The sequence below is a fragment of the Malus domestica genome, chromosome 11 (genome assembly GCF_042453785.1).
Source record: "Malus domestica chromosome 11, GDT2T_hap1".
NCBI lineage: Eukaryota > Viridiplantae > Streptophyta > Magnoliopsida > Rosales > Rosaceae > Malus > Malus domestica.
In genome coordinates, this window is record NC_091671.1 from 10,504,010 (window position 1) to 10,526,580 (window position 22,571).

The 22,571-nt window shown below is 38.8% G+C and overlaps 2 protein-coding genes across 3 annotated transcripts; one reads left to right on the plus strand and one right to left on the minus strand.

Annotated features, from left to right (window-relative positions):
* Nucleotides 1-809: 809 nt before the first annotated feature.
* Nucleotides 810-7,292, plus strand: LOC103447776 (kinesin-like protein KIN-5D). 2 transcript variants are annotated; one of them, XM_008386982.4, is made up of 23 exons: nucleotides 810-1,069; nucleotides 1,350-1,542; nucleotides 1,618-1,747; nucleotides 2,005-2,160; nucleotides 2,258-2,734; nucleotides 2,997-3,094; nucleotides 3,188-3,344; nucleotides 3,441-3,510; nucleotides 3,650-3,726; nucleotides 3,821-3,874; nucleotides 3,965-4,045; nucleotides 4,132-4,243; nucleotides 4,460-4,546; nucleotides 4,623-4,798; nucleotides 4,894-5,055; nucleotides 5,133-5,240; nucleotides 5,336-5,494; nucleotides 5,592-5,675; nucleotides 5,797-6,002; nucleotides 6,107-6,208; nucleotides 6,302-6,411; nucleotides 6,497-6,648; nucleotides 6,813-7,292. In XM_008386982.4, exons 2-23 carry the CDS (start codon nucleotides 1,370-1,372, stop codon nucleotides 7,038-7,040), a joined length of 3,159 nt encoding a protein of 1,052 aa, XP_008385204.2. In that variant the 5' UTR covers nucleotides 810-1,069; nucleotides 1,350-1,369; the 3' UTR covers nucleotides 7,041-7,292. The 2 variants fall into 2 exon arrangements, with proteins under 2 accessions (XP_008385204.2, XP_028944285.1); XM_029088452.2 differs by having other exon boundaries at nucleotides 851-1,069; nucleotides 1,341-1,542.
* A 4,223-nt stretch (nucleotides 7,293-11,515) lies between these two features.
* On the minus strand, nucleotides 11,516-17,035 carry LOC103447777 (uncharacterized). The gene is made up of 3 exons (XM_008386984.4): nucleotides 16,523-17,035; nucleotides 12,116-16,359; nucleotides 11,516-11,843 (listed from the first exon to the last, which is right to left on the minus strand). Exon 2 carries the CDS (start codon nucleotides 16,247-16,249, stop codon nucleotides 12,128-12,130), a length of 4,122 nt encoding a protein of 1,373 aa, XP_008385206.2. The 5' UTR covers nucleotides 16,250-16,359; nucleotides 16,523-17,035; the 3' UTR covers nucleotides 11,516-11,843; nucleotides 12,116-12,127.
* Between the last annotated feature and the right edge of the window lie 5,536 nt (nucleotides 17,036-22,571).

The following is a 22,571-nucleotide window of genomic DNA, read 5'->3' on the forward strand; positions in this document are numbered from 1 at the left end:
GGTTAGTACACCCTATTAAAAATTTTCTTCATTGACCTCTACTTGAAAACAAAAAATATATCGTATACATTCATGTTTAACAAAAGTTCACTATGTTTACAAATGGGTCTACTACACCATAAACCTAAATGGATAATACTTAGATACTCACTTTCTAATTTAGCACAATAAAAAATTGTCACTTGTTTCTTGTTTTTTAAAGCCAAAAAACAAAGGACCCAAGTATTATCCAGTGACAAATACTTGAGTGGGCCCATCAGATTTAATTGAGTGGAGCATAGCTTTGGTCATTAACGAGAAAATTTTCAGTGTGTCAGAAACAAAACTTGGCATACCAAGTGTTATAATACAATTAGTTGAATTTTTTTTTTTAAGTTTTCAATCAATTGTATTATAACACGTAGTCTACTATGTAGTGTTTCCGGTTAAAAAATCTCTTGTCATTAACAAGAAAACCCACTCTTAGTTTAAACGCGCACACACTAATTAAACCCTAATTTCCAAAACCGACACTAACTAAAGCGGTTAGTAAAAAACAAGGAAGGGCCTATCAGTAATATCTGGTAACGATAGGGGCAATAGTTCAAACCTGGTTTCCGTTTCGAAAATTTTGAAATGATCAGTGAGGTGAGGTAAGGTGAGCCCTCTTTGTCGATTCATAACGGTCGGGAAATTACCTTCTCACAAACGATTTTATTTTAGTTGACGGCGTTAAGGGGACTCGTCAGTGCCGTCCTCACATATTCCAAACACCGCCGTAACGTCTCTTGAAAATTAGTCTAATTTAAATTTTTAATTAAGATATTATTATTTTATTTTATTTTTGAGCTCTCAAAACACAGTCCCTACTCTCTCTCTCGCTTGTTTCTCACACCTCCCTCTCTCTCTCTCTCTCTCTCTCTCTCTCTCTCTCCATAAATTACAATTTACAATTCACACAGAGATACAGATTCACACACACTCTCTCTCTAAACTCTACGACTACGACTTTCTCTCTCTAGAGACCGTCATCGCCATTGGTATAAGGATCTCCCTGTGCTTGCAGGCCGGCCGGCAGTTCGGTTTCACTGTAAGTTTCTTCCTCTTCTTCATTAATTCTGCTTTTTTGCTTTTGCTTTTTGATTTCTTCGGTTTGAATCGCGCACATTTGGATTTCGATCGTTCGTTGTCGATCCTTTTCCAATTCAAATCTGCGTATCTAGATGAATTCGGAATTGCATTGCTTGAATTTGTTTGTGCGACCGATCGTTGACTCAAAGATTGGAAATTCAAATTATGCACTAATCTTGAATGATTGTATGTGTGTGTGTGTGTGTGTACACCGGTACTGATGAGTGAAGGTTCTTCAGATTAAGAGAGCAACAAAGCTATGGATTCCTCGCAGTCCCAACAGAGAAGAGGAGGATTGGTATCACTATCACCGTCACAGACGCCAAGGTCGAGCGACAAGTCGGTGCGAGATCTGCGATCCGGGGATTCGAATTCGACAAACAGGCATGAGAAGGAAAAGGGTGTCAATGTGCAGGTCCTTGTGCGTTGCAGGTGAGTCGGATTCTGAGTAGAGTTCAGTGAGATGTTGTCTGAGTGAATTACTTACTCGATTGATTTGGTTTGCAGGCCATTGAGTGAAGACGAAGTGAGGGTGCATACGCCCGTCGTGATTTCTTGCAATGAGGGTAGAAGGGAAGTTGCTGCAATTCAGAATATAGCTAACAAGCAGATTGATAGAACCTTTGCGTTTGACAAGGTTTGTGGCTTGGAATATTGGAACTTAAATTCTTGTGTTTCATCTTGTTCTACTTTAAAAGTTGCACTAGGGTCTTATAAGATGAACGGAATTAGTGGGGTTTGATCAATTTTTGTTCACAAAGTTTTGAAATTAAATAAAGATTTATACTGCATTTTAGTGAAGTGTAGTTGAAATAAGTTCCTTGATGTTATGCTACTTGTAATATTCTTTCTTTGTACTGGGAAGTGATCAGAAAGTTGGATAATGTTGTTTAGGTCTTTGGTCCAGCATCCCAACAGAAGGAACTGTATGACCAGGCTGTCTCTCCTATCGTAAATGAAGTGCTTGAGGGATATAACTGCACTATCTTTGCCTATGGTCAGACAGGGACGGGGAAAACATACACAATGGAGGGAGGAGCAAGAAAGAAGGTTTGTTTGTGATTTTAGAATAGACGGCACTCTGTATGTTACGTTATAATATTCTGTTTCCTAAATAGATTTCTGACTGAATTTTGTGATTTTGTAGAATGGGGAATTTCCTAGTGATGCGGGTGTTATCCCAAGAGCCGTTAAACAAATTTTTGACATATTAGAAGCTCAGGTTGCTGAGTATAGCATGAAAGTCACATTTTTAGAGCTGTACAATGAGGAGATAAGTGATCTTTTGGCTCCTGATGAGAACACGAAATTTGTAGATGACAAATCAAAGAAACCCATAGCTCTCATGGAAGATGGAAAAGGTGGTGTTTTTGTACGAGGCTTAGAAGAAGAGATAGTGTGCACAGCAAATGAAATTTACAAAATCTTGGAGAAGGGATCTGCAAAAAGGCGAACAGCTGAGACTCTTCTCAACAAGCAAAGCAGCCGTTCACACTCAATATTTTCCATCACAATCCATATTAAGGAATGCACTCCAGAGGGTGAAGAAATGATTAAATGTGGGAAGCTGAATCTTGTCGACCTTGCTGGTTCTGAGAACATTTCGCGCTCTGGTGCAAGAGAGGTAAGGCACGGATTTAATTGTCTAGTCAATATAATGATGTATAGCACATGCATATGGTGGCTTATTTGGAATGTTATTTTACTAACAAGATCTTATTTCCATTTATTAATGGAAGTTTGTGTTTTGAGCTTTTGTAATCCTTACAGTTCATTAAGAGTCCATATCAACAAAAAAAAAAAAAAAAGAGAGAATAAATCTTTAATGCATTATAGTAGGAACTTTCACCATGTGTATCTGATTGAAAAGAAACTTTCACTTGCAGGGAAGAGCAAGAGAAGCTGGGGAGATAAATAAGAGCTTGCTTACTCTTGGTCGTGTCATTAATGCTCTAGTTGAGCACTCTGGTCATGTTCCATACAGGTATTACTACTTAACATCCCGTACTGTTCTTGACTATATTTGCAAACCCTAGAAAGTAAATTGATTTACAATTGAATTGTTTGGAATTATCAGGGATAGTAAACTAACAAGATTGCTGAGAGACTCCTTAGGAGGGAAAACAAAGACATGCATAATTGCTACCGTATCACCCTCCATCCATTGTTTGGAAGAAACACTCAACACCTTAGACTATGCACACCGTGCCAAAAATATAAAGAACAAACCAGAGGTCAGAAGTTTGCTCCATCCCTATTCTCACAAATTATATAGTTGAACTGTCTTCATTCTGACCCTTGTTATGCTTTGTTGTTGCTTATTGTTTCAGGTCAATCAAAAAATGATGAAGTCTGCTTTGATTAAGGATTTGTATTCTGAGATTGATCGGCTCAAGCAAGGTTGTTAACTGATTCCTGCGTTGATGTGCTCTCTATATCTCTCTCCAGAGTTTTTTTTGTTTGACAGGTTATTTAATGATTCTTTATAGTTACTTTGCTGCAAGCTAAATTGTATGACATTTTTCTTATGTTCATTCAGAGGTATATGCTGCCAGAGAGAAGAATGGAATCTATATACCACGTGATCGTTATCTTAGTGAAGAAGCAGAGAAGAAGGTCTTATTCTTGTCATTTAACTGAATTATGGACTGCTTTTCCTACGTTCACAGTTGACTGGTTACTAACTTCATTAACTCTTTATTTACTGTAGGCAATGGCTGAAAAGATAGAGCGGATGGAACTTGATTCTGATTCCAAAGACAAGGTATCTCCATCAAGATTTCATTCCTTTCTTTTTGAATAATGTGACTACAGGGTGGGAACTAATATAAATGTTACGTTGGCCTAAGAGCAGCAATTGCAGGAGCTTCAGGAACTTTACAGTTCTCAGCAACTTTTGGCTGTAGAATTGAGTGATAAACTTGAAAAAACTGAGGTAATACATTTGTAATATCAACTTACAGGGTCTCCTTTTGTTCTTTCTGCTCTCGTTCTGAGATAATCAAACACTTTATACTTCAGAAAAAGCTTGAGGAAACTGGACATGCGCTGTATGATCTTGAGGACAAGCATCGACAAGCAAATGCGACCATCAAAGAGAAGGAATTTCTGATAGTGAATCTCCTCAAATCGGGTGAGCAAAGTTGTCTGCTAAAATAAATTGTCATGTCACCATCTGCATTTTCAGACCATAGATTATCTCCATTTCATCGTACTTTAAAGTTATACAGTCGACATTCGGGATTATTCTACACTAGTTCATGTTCAATTTTATGCATCTATTAAATTTCATGCTGGAAGGTACTTTTAAATGCATTTTTCTTACTATTATTCAATTGTTAACTTTCAGAGAAATCGCTCGTCGGGCGTGCATTTGAGCTAAGAGCAGAGCTAGAGAATGCTGCATCAGATGTGTCCAGTTTATTTGCCAAAATTGGTTTGTATTATTATTTTGTATTTTCTTCTTTGATCTCCTCAAAACTTCGGGTTATTTATTTTCGATGATTTTGTAGAGCGCAAGGACAAAATTGAAGATGGAAACCGGATACTAGTCCAGAAATTTCAGTCCCAATTAACTCAGCAGCTTGAAGTCTTGCATAAGATTGTGGCAGTTGCAGTGACACAACAGGAGCAGCAATTAAAAGATATGGAAGAGGACATGCAGTCCTTTGTATCAACGAAGGCGGAGGTAAGGTCTAGACAAGAAGATGATTGTCTTTGCATGCATTCCTGAGATTGAATTGTCAGTCTATTACAACTTCATTATTTGGCTTAATTTTGAAGGCTACTGAAGAACTACAAGGGAGATTAGGAAAGCTTAAAAACATGTATGGTTCTGGTATTAAAGCTCTAGATGGTATAGCTGGGGATCTTGAAGGAAATTCGCAATCAACGTTTTCTCATCTAAACTCTGAAGTTTCTAACCATTCTTCTGCTCTGGAAGATGTAAGCATTAGTTCACTATATATTTTGTCTTCAGATTTCTTCGTTTTTCTGTGTTTGACTTTCTCCAAATGATTCAGCTCTTCAAAGGAATTGCTTCAGAAGCTGATGCATTACTCAATGATCTTCAAGGTAATCTTCACAACCAAGAGGAAAAGCTAAATGCATTTGCACAACAACAGCGTGAGGTACGTAAGATATTGTTGGTTTCATGGATGCTTTATTTCCCTTTACAGTAAAATTCAATCATCATTTTGGCTTAAAAATTCTGTGATTTGCACAGGCTCATGCCAGAGCTGTCGAAACTGCACGTTCAGTTTCTAAAGTAACTGTGGACTTTTTCAAAACTCTAGACTTGCATGCATCCAATCTGACCCAAATTGTGGAAGAAGCACAAACTGTCAACGACAAGAAATTGTCTGAACTTGAAGAGAAGTTTGAGGTGGGTGCAGTGCACTTATTAAACTGAATGAGCCGTAGAACAACCTCATTCGTCTAATTAAACGCTTGGTTTTTTTTTATTTTTAATCTCTATGTAGGAGTGTGCTGCTAATGAAGAAAGGCAGTTACTAGAGAAAGTGGCAGAGCTGCTGGCAAGTTCAAATGCCAGGAAGAAAAAACTGGTATGATTTGTTCTTAGGCTGCTACCATTTCCTTATGCCTTGTTCTTGAGGTTTTATGTTAGAATTCAGCAACGACTTTTTATTTAGGTTTTTCTTAATAACAATCTTTATGTGTTTTTAGGTACAAACTGCTGTAAATGATCTTCGAGAGAGTGCAACAAGCAGAACCAACAAAATACAGCAAGAAATGTCAACCATGCAAGATTCAACTTCGTCTATCAAAACCAAATGGACACTTCACATGGAAAAAACAGAATCCCATTACCGTGAAGACACAACGGCTGTGGAATGTGGAAAGAAAGACATGGAGGAGGTTCTACAGAATTGGTACATATATTCGTCTCTGGATATAGGAATTTATACCGATTTTGGCATGATTCTGCTACTTGAATTTTTCTAGCCCATTACTTACACCGAACAAAAATGTGCAGTTTGAAGCAGGCATCAGTGGGTGCAGCACAGTGGAAGAAAGCTCAGGAGTCCTTGCTCAATCTAGAAAAGAGAAATGTTGCTTCTGTGGACTCTATTGTTAGGTATGCTTTTAATACTTCAAGCGCATTCCTTATATAAGAGAAATACTGTGGGTCTCAATTGAAAGTTTATTCATTTATTTTCTCTTCAACTAGGAGGGGAACGGAAGTCAATCAAACCTTACGTGATAGGTTCTCCTCGTCTGTGTCAGCTGCACTAGAAGATGTAGACATCGCAGACAAGAATCTCCTTTCCTCCATAGATCGTCAGTATCCAATTTCACATTTTAAGTTGACATTTGTCTTCGTAGTTATATGTTGGACTACAGTTACTGAAGCAAGTATTTGCAGATTCATTACAACTTGACCACGAGGCATGTGGAAATCTAAATTCAATGATTGTTCCATGTTGCGGGGATCTGAGGGAACTAAAGGGAGGTCACTACCACAATATTGTTGAAATCACCGAAAATGCAGGAAAATTTCTTCTGGATGAATACGTGGTAAGATTGTTAAGAGTGCAATAATTGTTCTGAAAATCTCTTCTGGATGAATACGTGCAATAACTGTTTTGCTCAATGAAAATTTCTGAAAAACTAATTCTAAGTAGAGTTACGTTTTTAATAATACTGTGTTTAACGATATTTTCAACCTCTGCAACAAGCAGGTGGACGAACCATCTTGTTCCACGCCAAGAAAGAGGTCATTCAATCTTCCAAGCGTTGCATCAATTGAAGAACTCAGGACTCCAGCTTTTGAGGAGTTGTTGAGGCTATTCTGGGATGAAAGATCGGCGAAACAGCAAGCCAATGGAGACATAAAACACATCGCAGGGGCGTACGAGGCTGCTCAATCCATTAGAGACTCCAGAGTTCCTCTCACTGCTATTAACTAAAGAGAGGGGGACGCGAACATTTAGTGGTCAGAAAAACACGTGTGTACATAACGTATATGGCATATATATGTACTATTTAGTCACTGTGCTATGCAACTCTTATTCGTTGATTGTTTCTTGTGGATGGAGAATTCGATCTAGTACGTAGGGTTCTTGGGGAACTTCAAAATTCGAGTTCGTTGAATTTCCCGCTTGTGTAACAAACTGCCATTGGATTTTTGATGAGGAGTTGATTGTTTTTTGAGTGTTTAAGGAAGCTGCTTCTTTGCAAACCATAATTCATGTCAAACATAAATAGATATTAACGGAGGAGTATTGAGGATTCTATTGGCTTCCAAAACGACCGTCGGTAAGTTACCGCAATGTGTTCGTCCCCTCGTCCTATTGCGAGAGATGTTTTTGTTTAATCCTAGGACCGCATGAGGTAAGAATTTTGAATCCGTTATAGTTGACCCATAGTATGACTTAGCTTTCCGTTTAGTTGTATTAGATAGTAGGGTAAATTAAAAAAAACTACCTTAACTATTGGTGTCACGACACTTTCATACCTCATCTTTTAAAATTGACAATGTCATACCTCATCTTATGAATTTATGCCAATGTTATACCTTCCGTTAGCTTGGTATGAATTTCTTAGTTAAATGCTGACGTGGCTTGATCCGGACCCATTTTCTATTAAAAAATTATTAAAAACTAAAAAAAATCATTTAATATTTTTTAAATATTAAAATAATAAAGAAAAGTTAAAAAAAAAAAAAAAAACCAACACTCAGTTCGTCCCCTTCCCCCCCTTCTCTCTCTTCTCCCCATCTTCATCTTCTTCCCCCTTCCTGCAATTGCAACCCAGAAAAAAGAAGAGACAAAAAAAAACCAATTTGTCTCCTCGCACCCACTACCTGCAACCCAAAAAAAAAAAAACCAGAAAAAAACCCAGATCTCGTTGAGGTGGAATCGAGAAACCTTTGCCAGGCCGATTCTGAAGGTTGAGAACCTGGGCGCAGAGAAAATGGGGGGAATGGGTGTGGAGGGAAGGTGGGTGCCGGGGGGGGCAGACGAATTGGGTTTCCTTTTTTTCTCTCTCTCTCTCTCTCTCTCTCTCTCTCTCTCTCTCTCTCTCTCTCTCTTCTTCTTCTTCTTCTTCTACAGGTTGGGTGAGGGGGGGACGGACAAACTGGGTTTCCTTTTATTTATTCTTTTTTCTTCTTCTTCCTCTTCTTCTTTCTGAGTTTTTTTTTTTTTTGGGGGGGAGGGGGGGCGAACTGGCGAGCATTTCATGGGTCAATGCCATAAATAACTTGGTGTTCGCTGTGGTGGTGCAGCAAGGGCTTCTGTAACAGATTATGTCCAAGCCTTGAATTTCCAATCAAATTCGACATGCAAGGAATAAGAATTATACCTGAGGTTTAATGGAAGTCAATTCGAGTCCACAGAACTTCGAATTCGTCGAGCTTAAACTTGATTTTCGCCGAAGCCTCTCGTCGGGAAACTAGTAAAGGAAGAACAGGGAATTACTTGGGTTTGTGGTGGGGGAGGGGGCGAACTGGGTTGGGTTGGGGTTTTTTTTGTTTTTTTGTTTTCCTTCTTTTCCTCCTTCTTTATGGGTTTGTTGGGGGGGGGGGGGGGGGGGAGGGGGAGGAACTGGGTTGGGTTGGGGTTTTTTTTTTTTTTTTTTTTCTTCCTCATTTCTGGGTTGCAGGAAGATGGGGAGGGATGAACTGACCTGAGGTTTTTTTTTTATTTACTTTTCTTTATTATTTGAATATTTTAAAAAAATTAAATATTTTTTTTAGTTTTAAATAATATTTTAATAGAAAGTGGGCTCCGAATCAAGCCACGTCAGCATTTAACTCAAAAATTCACGGTCAAGTAACGGAAGGTATAACATTGGTACAAATTTTTAAGATGAGGTATGACATTGTCAATTTTAAAAGATGAGGTATGAAAGTGTCGTAACACCAATAGTTGAGGTAATTTTTTGTCATTTACCCTAGATAGTATTACAACACAATTAATAAATCAAAGAGAATAAACTATCTCTACATTTGCATTACCTTAATTTAAGGGTGGTCTTATGCACACCCGTTTTTATTTCTCACACACCTCTTTCAATTTTCGGTCGTCCTATTGGATGAATTAAAGAAGATCAATGGCCAAAAATTAACAAAGATGTGTAGGAGTTAAAGAAGGGTGTGTGAACCAAGAAACCGACCAAACCAGACCAACTATGAACCCAATCAAATCAAATTTTCAGTAATTTCATAAAACTGACCATCAAACCATTGAACTGTTTGCTATTTGAAGTAAGAAACAACAATTCAACCGAACCAAATATGAAAATTATTTTGGTGGTGTTATGTGTTGGAAAATATTAGTATTTAGGTTTATTTTAGTATTTTGGTTTTGCTTGTTAGTTTAGGATTTGGCCTAGCCTATTCGAGTTAGGGTTTTTTAGGTTTAGTTCTCTATAAATATTGCTTATAATTTAATTTGAGAACAAGTCATTCACAATGTAGTTTCGGCATTCTAGTGCGTTTAATAATATTTCTATTATTCTTGTAAGTCTTGTTCGTTACGTACTCTGATATTCAACTTGGTATCAGAGCAGATTTGATCCTTTGGGATTTAATCTGCTTCAGGTTGGTATCTGTTTGCTTGTTTCCGTTGTCGTTCGTGTTCAGATTGTTAGTTGGTATTGATTGTTTGCAAGAAGAAAAAAATTGTTCGTTCGTTTTTTATCATGTGACTTTGCTTCTGCACATTTGAACGCCGCAACCTGCAGGAGTATCCGTAAGTCTGTATTGCTGCAAAGGAAAAAAGAGGAAAAAGTAGAATGGAATGAAAAAAGAAGGAAAAAAGAAGGAAAAAAAGGGAAAAAAAATTTTGGTTGGATTTTTTGTTTGTTTGTTCGGAAATCGGCATCGGCATTGACATTAGCATCGGCATCGTCATTGGCATTGGCATTGGAATTTGGAATCTTGCACTTGCACCAATGGAATTTCGTATTGAAATTGGCATCGGAAGTTAGCATAACAAAGCTTGCATCCACATCTACTTTGGCAAACTCATGTCGTGTACCACCATGAGTTTGACGAGGGGTGTTGGAAAATATTAGTATTTAGGTTTATTTTAGTATTTGAGTTTTGCTTGTTAGTTTAGGATTTGGGTCTAGCTCATTTGAGTTAGGGTTTCTTATGTTTAGTTCTCTATAAATATTGCTTGTAATTTAGTTTGAGAATAAGTCATTCACAATGTAGTCTCTTAGGGTTTTGTAGCTGTTTCGGCATTCTAGTTAGTTTAATAATATTTCTATTATTCTTGTTAGTCTTGTTTGTTGCACACTCTGATATTCAACTTTATGTTTTTGGGAGATCAATCGGATTACTGAACTGATCCCACCCATATCCAACTTGTAAACGGATTGTATCAACCTAAGTCCGTATCCAAATTCATTTATAATCAGATCATTGGATACAAATGATATTTGACTTGATAATCCATATTCAATAATTTTTATTGGATCCGAATCATATCGGATTGGATCTTATCGAGTCTAAGTTAAGACTTTGAAAAGATTAAAATATTATCACTAACTTCATTCTTTTATTGTATTTATTTATTTATTTTTGTTAAAAATTTGCACGTTGTATAAAAAGAATATAATGCAAGTGTTTTTTTTGTTGTCAAATAATGCAAGTGTGTTTCGAATAATAAACTTTCATCTAAGATAATAAAAATAATTCCTCCAATTAAGGGTAATATACCACAACCACGTGCTAAAGTTTCTTGTCAATGAACTCGTCTAGTATTGAAAATAATATATTTTATAACTTCAAGCAAATTACTCTGGGATTGAATTCAATTTTAGAGAAATTATTCAAAATGATCCATAAATTGCGAACAAAATCAAGCACAAATTGAAAACCACTTTAACCAAAAGTGATTTTCGGTCAATACGCAATGAACAAAAATCTATATATTTTTTTATATAAACAATATATTTATACATTACGAGTAAGGAAATAAATTGGTATCGAATTCATTATTCCTAATATTTCACCTAAGGCCTCTCAGAGAAAACGAAATATCACCAGATCATAGAATCAAGCAGTGAAGAAAAATCAATTTTGATTAAAAGAGGTTTTAGGAAGGTTATTGTTGCATTTGGCAAAATTGATTAAAAACCGTGACTAACAATTTCTTGTCAAAAATGAGATTGTTACGTGCTCTCACTCAACAAATATTTTAGTAATGTTTTACTTATGATATAACATTACAGAGACAAATGCCGAAAACCTATATAGATCGCAGAGACTATGACCGCATTCCATTTAGTCATTTCTCGAATGTTATGTTATCAAACCATAAATCAGAACTAAACCATCTTAAATATTGTTTTTCGTGGTATAAATGTTTCTTTTCTTTTTGTCAAAGAAAACAACTCATCAAGATCCTTGCAATTAACTCTAAACCAGAGGTATAAAAAACCAAACATGGAATTGGCCATTTTTGCTCACTTAATGCACACCGCTATCAACTATCAACTGCATTTTTTGCTTCTTCTTCAAGATCTAAATATATAAAGACAAAAATTTTATTTATGGAAAGGCAGAATTATAACGATATATATATATATATATATATATCCACCCCACCCGTACCAACTCATGAGCCTCGAACAAGACTAAATTTCTAACCTACATTTTCCTGATAGAATCAATACTATATGCAAAAATACTGCACCTTCAATCTCCTTGACCGGGAACAACAATGCGATCTGATGGGAAGGTGGATGGAGTGCTATGCCTGCAAAACATATCAATGTTCTTCGTCAGAACCCCACATGATGGATGGGAAAGTAGTTGATTAAACGTAACAAGTTACTTCTCCTTGTCACAACTATACTATATCTGACATTTCTTCGTGTAAACGGATACCTAACGTTGGTTCTATCAACTACAGCTTTCATGAATCATATTAATAGCATGAATAAAATTTCGATTCAAAAGAGTAACTTGCCAACTAACACAAAGAAGACAATATCATTTGGGATAATGCAAAATGCCACTGAAAACTACCTGAATTTAACCTCACAATAAGCTTGCACTCAAGAGCCCAACTGTCCTTTCTCTCCCAAACGTTTCATCATCAAAATCTTCATTTGTGGAATTTTCCTGACACAGCAATTTGTTTTCGCACATTGGATTTAAGCCATGACCCTCCCAAAGCATTGGATTGCCTTGGCGCATTTCATCTTGTTCAGACCCGTTATTGGTATCAGTATTATCCTCCACATCTTGTTGCATATCATCCAAACATGATGGCTCGACATTGAGATCAGAGCACATATCATATCCGGTTTGTTCCTCAGTCCCATGATAAGCCACAGTCACTGCTCCTTTGTCAGGTAGATCACCAGCATCCTTTTTCTGCCTCTTCCATTTCTTTGTAGATGAAGTACCGTCATCCTCAAAATCTTCTTCTTCTCTTTCTCTATGTAAATAGACCCATAATTTCCTTTCCCCATCAAATTGCACACATGGATCACGCTCATAATGCAACCGATCCAGGGCACCACTAACAACTTGATTAACTTGTGCATCAGACACATCTTCAACAATGTACTGAGAATCTCTTATTAAAGTGCAAACATCTGCTCTGGTGCCAATACTTCCAGGCAACCTTGCAGCTGCATCTCTCACAAGACAAAGAATTGTAACATGTGGTGGTCGATCACGTTTCAGCATAAAGTGATCTCGGGCCTTTGATGTTGGCTTACCACCGCACCTTCTCAATGGGGCAACAATGGATTTTTTACCATCAGCTGCTGTGTAAGAAAAGGCCCTGTCTGGAATTGAATACCTGAGAACCTCCTCCTTACGGAAATAAGCCCTCACTACTTCGGAACTTGGGCTAATGGTGTTAAGACTCTTTTGAGCTCTTAAATCCCTGAACCTTTCTTTCTCATCCAGGTTGAGCTGCATCAACTCCAAGGGCGGTGCCGGAAGAATTCCAATTTGTTGAATGGTATCTTGCCCACATTTGAGCCAATTTGCAAACGAATCCACCAGCTTGACAAGCATTTTGTGCGGAAGACCCCATGCTTCAGGATATATCACCTCCTCATTGGCGTCGTGATCTGATGAACTCTGAGAAACTGGACCAGTCCATGACCAGCTTTTTGTAGCTTTTTCAAAGGCAACCAGTGTCTTCCAACCTTTTGCTCCTAAAGGTGCTGTTTTTGATGAAAAGATCCTTAGAACTCCTCTCACAAGATCCTGAAGTGGCTCTTGTGTCTCAAGAATACAAGGATCTCCTGGATTCAAGCTAACACGGTTCACAATCTCCTGAACCGTTAGAAAAGGCATATTCATTTCTCCAGCAAGCTCTAAGTTATTGACATCTGGCTTTTCACAAGAAAGAACCCCATTGACAGCACCCTCGTGAGTTTTGTTTGGTTCATCGACAGATTCCCCAACAGTACCTTCTGGGACTGCAGTGATCATTGCCAAGCGAACAGCTGAAAGAAGATGTATAATCGAGAATGAGAAACCAGTATGAACTGTAGGTGTAATTGGAGCAAATGGCTTTTTCTGGGGCCTGGTTTCCGGCTCCATATCCGTTGCTCCCATTTCTGTAATTGGTTGCTCAGAAATTTCTACATCTGAACTAACAGTCTCATTCTCTAGCTTCCTCTTTGCCTTTTTTTTAAAGGAACTGGAATCAACAATGAGCTGTTTATGGTTAGACTGGAGGTCGCCACCTTCATCTCCTCTACCAGTATCCGACACATCCTCCTTCCCTTGCCGCTTCTTTGCCATCATGTTGCACCCCAATAATGGGACCTCAATTCTTTCATGGCGATCACTCACATATTCTTCAATGTTCTGATCTTTCTTCCTGATATTACCCCGTCCACCACCATTCCCTAGGAACTGCATTCCAAGTGAATCATCCTCCTCGTCAACAAAATAGTGAGACTCTGGCACAGAATGATCATGGGCAACTTCTCTTTTCTGCTTTCCAGTGTAGACCTTCCATGAGGGTGTGTGCAAACTTTCACCAGCTTCCCCTTGAAATTGGGCATTCTTGCCCAATTTGTAGATTTGTTTCTGTTCATCATAATCATCACCTTCATCATTAAATTTACTCAAGCCCGGGATATAACACTCTTTGAAAGCTCTAGTCGAAGAGTTATGTAAGGGACTATTGTCTCGCATCTTACCCTTTTGTTTTGCTTTGGAAGAATAGTTCTCTCGATTACGCATATGTCCATGTTCAGCAAAACCACCCATCTTACTGGAGTAATTGATCCCATCAAGAGCCTGGAAACTCTCCTTCACCTCTTTCTTCGCATATTTGGTCCTTTTTGCTTCTAGAGTGGGATTCAACAAAGATGGAGAAGTTTCCATAGCACCACTGGGATAAGCCAGCTTCCTCCTCAACAAAGGGTTGCTATCCTCATCGTCGTCAAATTGCTCCGATGAGTCTGATTCCGTATCTTCATTTTTTACAAACATTCTATTACCTTTCAATGCTGCCATTTCTGATCCTCCATTTTGCATTCTCTTATCTCTCATCTTCTCTTGCAATGGTTTTGCTCTAAATTCAGAAGATATAAACCTAGCATTCCTCTGTGGTGGGGAAGCTCTATATGATTTGTGATTTAGATCAGGAGGCTCCCTCCCTAACTTCCATTTCTTGCTCCTAGCATTCCAATCATCGGCTCTTAAGGGAGAATCCATAGAAAAAGTATCCCCTTCTGTCCTTTTATGCCAGAATGGTTCTGCACGTTCTGATAAGTCAGCTTGATCTCCTCTGAGCGGTGGCTGTGGAAGTCTGGCTTTCAAGGACTTCATCTGATCCCCAGCTGTGAATTGATGAATATTTTCTGGATACTTGGCCTTTTTACCAAATTCATAGGGAGCTCTCAAGTTAGGAGGCTTTGCTGTTAAAACATTTGCCTCTGACAAAAGGTTTCCACTGCGGTTCCTACCATAGGCATAAACGTCAGCCTTTGAGGAGAGAGGCAGACCCATCAAACTGTCAGTGTTTAATTCATCGCCTCTTAAAAGGTCATGATTCTTTCCCACTTTGAAAACACCAGACCTATCCATACTGCTACCACGAGACACATTTCTATCTCGCTGAATGTCAAATCCATATGTTGCGTCTTCAACATCATCACCACTTATAAATTGATCCCTTATTCTGAGTGCTGCCCCGGCATCATCCCCTACTGCTTTATGCTGCCGAGGAAGAGCGACGGCTGAACTGTATGGTCCTGAATGGTTTGCTAGCTCTTTTGCTGAAGGAGTCTTGGACCCAGCCAACTTCAGTATACCTTTCGGATTCTGCTTCCCATATTTTGCCAAGTCCATAGCTGACGACCGCCCTTTTGATGCAAGTTCCACACTTGTATCCACCCCGTATGGAGAATAACGAGCCATTTTCTGTGCAGTTTTCCTGTCCTTGATTTTGTCGCTCCGTAAACCTTCACCCGACTCTCTTTCTGATGAGTCAGCCTCCATATCTTCCATCTTCTCACCCATCAAACTCTTCTGGATTCTCATAATATTCAGCACCCGGAGCCTCTCCTCAATACTATATCCCTTGCAATTAAGCCAAGCATCCCTTATTTGACAGAGATTACTAACCATACTGTTCTGATGCTTCCTCAAAAGATTGTAGTGCTGCCGCTTCTGAAAAAAATTCAAACCCTCCCGGTAAAGAGCAACTCTTGGTTCACACAAACCTCCCTTCAACATATGGAACAACTGCTTAACAGGGCTCCCAAAATGAAAGTTGCAACCCGTAAAAAGCTCTTTCAAGGTAATCATAAAGGTCTCCTGGTCCATATCAGGCAGATACTTAGTGAGGCCAAACTGCTCCTCCTCACTCAAGCACTCATTCCATACATCCACTGACAATATATCTTCAAGGCTTGGAATATCATACAGCTCGAAAGGAATGCTACGAGTCTGGTTCCCAACTTGGCAAAACTCCACACCAGTTTCCCCTAATTCCAACAAATCAAAGTCATCAGACCCCGCTCCCGAGTCCGCATCATCAAATTCATCATCGTCATCCGATTCCGCAGCAGAGCTACGCTGTTGTAGCTCATCCTCATCACTAGACATACTCTTCCTACTACTGGGAGAAAACTCCGAATCAAGCCTCGAAACCTTGAAGTTATTCTTCTCAATTGCCATGAATCCCAACACAACCCAAACCCAACCCGCCAAAATAAAAAAGACTCCACAAATTTCACACCAAGCCACCTCCAAGTCCCCAAATTTCAAACCATCACAGAATCAAAACCCTAATTTAAAACAAAAAAAAACAAAAAAATCCTCAACATTAGCAACTACCAAACAAACAAAAAATGCACAAATCGAAGCAAGATTCATAACTGACACCAAATTTTACCCTAAATAAAAAAAAATTTAAAAATTAAAGAGACTGAGAATCGAACGAAAGAATACCTGCGGCGAGCTTCAATGGCGAAATTGACCAGCAGAGCACGGAGGTGCGAGAACTCGACGGTTCGTAGAGAGAGAAAGAGAGGAGAGAGAGAGAGAAGAGAGAGATTGCGTTTGGGTGGAAGATGAGAAACCCTAAAAGGCTTTAGAGAGAGAGCTAAAAGACGAAGCGGTTAATAATAATTTCGATGGTATTTTGCATGAAAATTATAATCTAGATGTGTGCGTAGGAGAGGTCGCCGTGGGGACGAAGAAGACGATGGTGACGTGGAGAGAGGCGCGCCGTCTGATTTCGCGAGGAGGACCATGGGAGGGGGCGAAATGACGAAAAGGGGCACCGAAGCGGGAAAGAGGAAAAAGAGGGCGTATGCGTGTGGCAGCGCCGAGGTAGAGAAGAAAGCAACAGCACAGAACAGTCGAACACTGAGAGAGAAGGCCGAGTTGACTCGGCGAGTTCCGAGTCATGATCTTCTTCGTTTTTATCTCCTGCCTGTTGCTTTTTTGGGGGCTGGCCCAACATTTGCAGATATCCTACGGCCGGGCCGGTTTTTATTATATGTGGCCCGCTTCGATCTTACGACGTCGTATGGTTTATTGGTTTTGTTTCTCTGTCATTTTGGTTTGCGGATGGATACTTGTCACCCAATTTTTCCTTCATTAAAATTGAGCATTTTAATGAAAAGCTCTTGAAGAGTAAAAAAAAAAAAAAAGAGTGAAGCTTTAATTAAAAGTCCTCAAAATTACAAAAAGTAATCGAAACACTTAAATAGAAATTTAATAATACAAAACAAAACAAAAAAGTGCGGTTATATTTTTGTAAATGAGTTGAAGTTTAGTGGGAATATAGTAAATAAATTGATGTTAAAAAACAAAGAGTCAGTTTATGCTCAAAAAAAAAAAAAGTTGGTTGCATTTTTGTAATCGTGTATAAACAATCGGTGCCATCAAAGTTCAGCTTATTTACAAAAATGTCACCGCCTCTTATTTTTAATTTTTGTCTTTATTATTAATAAAAGTTCATTAAGTGGTTTGGATACCAAAAAAAAAAGTTTGAGGTTTATTCATTAGTTTTCCCAAAATTTTAATCTGAATTTGAAAAATATTACGAATGAGAATATTTTCAAAGAGATTAGATGAAAATTGGAGATTCCAAAAATTCCAAATTTTTTATTTGAATTTATCTTAAATGCAATCTTATTATGATGAATACTTTTGAAATATTCTAATTTTTTTATAATTATTTATACTAAAATGATGTAAATTTATTGCTCAATTATCGCAAGTTTGCTTGCTAGCAACATCCCAACTTCTAAGTTTCCTCTGTGAAAGAAAGACTATTGGTGATTTTGGGATCTCTTGATCCTTCTAGTTTGGGTTGTGGGTGTGCCAACTCGCAGCCCAAGACCAAGCGGGTAAAAGAAAAGTTGGTGATTGAGAAAAAATGTATTTGGCCAGAATGATTCTTTCATTGATAGAATACTGAATATATACAAAGCTTTCCTTGTACAATAAGAAGACCTACAATCTAGGAATACATCAATTGGAAAGTATCAAAAACAAATCAATCATATAATTCCTTCATATCTAATTACATTGACTTTCAAACACTCCCTCTCAAGTTGGAGAGTGAATGTCAAGAACTCCCAACTTGCATAACATGGATGAGAATTTTTCCTTGCCTAAGGCCTTTGTAAATATCTCCGCCAGTTGTTGAGAAGAATTGACATAACGAGTAGCTATAGAACCGTCTAAAATCTTGTCCCGAATGAAATGACAATCCATCTCTATATGACGTGTTCTCTCATGAAAGACAGGACTGGCAGCAATGTGCAATGCTGCTTGGTTATGACAAAACATAGTGGCAAGCTCTGAAATGGGTACATGCAAATCTGTTAACAAATACCGCAATCAAATGAGCTTGCAACATGTCCCAGCCATGACACTATATTCGACTTCAGTACTAGAGAGCGAAACCGTTTTCTGCCTCTTAGTCTTCCATGAAATCAACGAATTCCCCAAGAATATACAATACCCAGTTGTAGAGCGATGAGTTATCGGACAACTGGCCTAATCCGAATCACAAAAAGCTTTCAAAGTTAACTTATATATCTGACTGAAAATATAAGCCCTGATCTGGTGCGAACTTCAAATATTGCACAATTCGAAGTGCTGCATCCATATGTGGCTGACACGGTTGATGCATAAAACGACTGAGCACATGCACGAAGTATGTGATGTCCGGTCTAGTAATGGTAAGATAGATCAAGCATCCAACCAATCTTCGATACAAAGATGGGTCTTTGAGTAGTTCGCCTTTATCCAAAAGTTTGTTGTCCTCCATTGGAAATCCCACGGGTTTGGCACCCAAAAGACCACAATCCTTGATTATTTCAAAGGCATACTTTCGTTGTGAAATATACAGTCCTTTTTTTTTTAACGAGAAACTTCAATACCCAAAAAATATTTCAAATTGCCAAGGTCCTTAATACGAAAGCGGGTATGAAGAAACCTTTTGAGGGCATTAATGGCCTCCAAATTGTTGCTTGTAATAATAATATCATCAACATAAATCAACAAAGCTGTGAAAGATGTATCGTTCTTTTGGATGAAGAGTGAATAATCCGCTTTGGATTGAGTAAAGCTAGCGGCAAGTATAGCTTCTGTGAATTTTGCAAACCATTGTCAAGAAGCTTGCTTGAGGCCATATAAGGACTTGTTGAGGCGACATACAAGGTTCTCCCCCTGTCGTCGAAGACCAGGAGGAAGAGACATGTAAATTTCTTCCTAAAGATCACCATGAAGAAATGCATTATGAACATCAAATTGTTAGAAGGACCACCATTGGCCAACGGCAAGGGCAAGGAGGCAGCATATAGTGATCATTTTGGCAGTGGGAGAGAAAGTGTCACGATAATCAATCCCTTTAGCTTGGGTGAATCATTTGGCTACTAAACGAGCTTTGTAACGCTCGATAGAACCGTCAACATTATGCTTGATTTTGTCGACCCATTTACAATCAATTGGACGTTTGCTGGGAGGAAGCAGAGTAAGAGTCTAGATATTGTTTGAAGAAAGTGCGTCAAGTTTGGAATCTATGGCTTGGCGCCAATTAGGGTCTTGAAGAGCCGCTGCAAAAGAGGAAGGTTCTACACTTCGACTAATGAAAACAACAAAAGAAAGATGCAATAGTGAATATCTATGATAGGAAATAGAATTACAAATGGGATAACGAGTACATCTGGTGGAACCGAATGACAAAAGCGACGAAAATTGGAGTGGGGGCAGCATCACCTGCGAGCAAACGTAGTCCCAGAGATGGACATTAGGCTCCTTGTGGCGTGTGGAAAAACGGGTTGGTTGAGCAACGAGTGAAGGTGCAGGTATGGGTTCCGTGAGGGGGTCGGATGGTGAAGGTTATGGGGATGGGTCAGTAAGTGTTGGAAGAGATGTGGAAGGTAATGTAGTATGAGAAAGAGGGGTGAGATGAGATGAAGTGGGGGGTACATGATCTGGTTGTAAGGTGAAAAGAGATGGTGGGATATCAGAGGTAGTGGTGACAAATGGAAGGGGTAAAGGTGTTGAGTGAGTCAAATCGGGTAAGTTGGGAGAGGTTGTAGCGGTGGTGGATGGATCAAAAGGAAAAGTGTCTTCAAGGAAAATGACATCCCTATTGGTGAAAATCTTATGTGTCTCAAGATCATAAACTTTATAAGCTTTTTTATCACGAGGATAACCAAGAAAAACACATCGATAAGCCCGGGGAGAGAACTTAGAGGGAGGGTGGACTGAGGTGGCATAGGCAAAACAACAGAATACACGCAAATGGGAATAAGAGGGTGGCTTGTTGTACAGTATGTCAAATGGTGATTTTTTTTAAAGTAATGGTGTAGGGAGACGGTTGATAAGATAGGCAGCGGTGAGAACACACTCCCCCCTAAACTTAGTCGATAAATGAGACTGAAAACACAAAGCTCGGGCAGTTTCTAGTAGATGGCGATTTTTTCGTTCTACAACACCATTTTGTTGTGGTGTGTAAACACAAGAGTGTTGATAAATGATCCCATTTTCAGAGAAGAAATCCCGCATGGAATAAAATTCACCCCCATTATCTACTCTAATTTGTTGAATTTGGGTGTGAAATTGAGTTTCAACATAAGCAAAGAAGGTTTTAAGGGCAGTTTGTGTTTCGTGTTTATGTCGCATTAAGAAAACCCATGTAAAACGAGAAAAAACATCAACAATAGTTAAGAAATAATCAGCACCACTAAGGGAGGTAGTCTTATGAGGACCTCAAATGTCACAATGCAAAAGTTCCAAACACATAAAAGTTGAAATGGAGCTACGACTAAAAGGTTAGCGAGTTTGTTTCGCCAACGGACAAACATGGCAACTATGACTTGAATCAAAAGGGAAATTTAAGGTTTTATTTGCTAAATATTACAGATGCCCAAAAGAATGGTGCCCTAGACGACGATGCCAAAGATCAACGGAAACAGTGATGTGGTGGCATAAGGGTTGGCTTTGTAGAGAGGAAGTAGAAGCCAACACCACAAGGTAATATAGATTGCCCTGTCGCTTATCAAGACCAATCGTCACCTTCGAAATCAAGTCTTGTAAAATGCACCAAGAGGGAAAAAAAGTCACTGAACAATGTAACCCATCTGTAACTTTTCCAACAGATAACAAATCAACTTGGAAAGAAGGCACGCATAGAACATTTTTCAATTGTAGTAAATCACTTAATTGAATGTTGCCAATCGAAGTAGTAGAAGCCTTCTCTCTGCTAGGCAGTGAGACAGGCGGCAAAGAAATATTTTTAATGGAGTTTGTCAATAAACTAGGTGAGCGAGTGATGTTATCCGTTGCTCCGTTGTCGATTATCCATTGACCGGGAACAAGCAGTGACAAACCTGATGGTTAAGAGATGAAAGCGGTAGCATAGGCTTGTGGTCCATCATTCTTAGCTGGTGGGCCATCATTCTTGGAATTCAATACAGAAAAGATGTCTTCATATTGTTTTTCGGACAAGTTGGGCACATCAGCTTGAAAATCCTTGATGGTGGGCATAGAAGTAACGTGGTTGGTAGAAGGACCTCCACGAGAAAAAACTGCTACCACTATCACCACTTTGTTTGGAGTTGCGTGTCTTGTTAGGATTGTGACGAGGATGATCCGGTGGGTAACCATTTTTCTGCCAGCAAGTCTTGACCGTGTGATACTTAGCATCGCAGTAAGAGCAGTGAAGATGAGGTCGACTATTGCTGCTACTCTACAATGACTATTGTTGTTGCCTATTGTTATTGCAATGGTGAACCGCAATGGCTGCTGGTTCAGTTAGGTTGCAGATAATGCCCAACTCCTGCTGTTTTTCTTTTTGAATGATTGAGGAATACGCTTGTCGGACAGAAGGGAGTGGATTCATCAACAAGATTTGTCCACGAATAGCACTGTAAGACTCATTCAATCCCATGAGGAATTGCATAAGTTTGTTGACTTCATTTTATGCTCCACAAGTGCGGGTTATTGAAGAACTATAGGATGCCAACTCATCCCAAAACCCCTTTAATTTGGTGTAATAAGTAGCCACAGATTGTTGTCCTTGGTTGAGAGAGGCAATCTCTTTAAAGCTGAAAAATTCGTGGGGCATTGCTCTGAGAAAATCGTTCCTGAAGATCTTCCCAAACTTCATAGGTTGTCTTCAAGTAAAGAATCGAGTCCAAAATGTCATATTCAATGGAGTTGATGATCCAAGCAAGAAGCATGTTATTGCATCTCTGCCATGCAGCATGTTCATCGGGTTTCTTTGTTTCATATGACATTTTCACTTTGCTGTTAATAAAACCAATTTTGTTTTTGGCACTCAATGATATTTCTATAGCCCGACACCAAGTGTTATAGTTGTCCCCATTCAATTTAGAATCAAACCAGGATGGTCTGAAGGATGAAGAAAATATGGGTCAGCAAAATTCTTGCCATCGCCCTTCTTGATAATGATGTTGTCGTTGTCACCCATGGAGAAGGAAGACAACGAAAAAGATGAAGTTTGATGCTT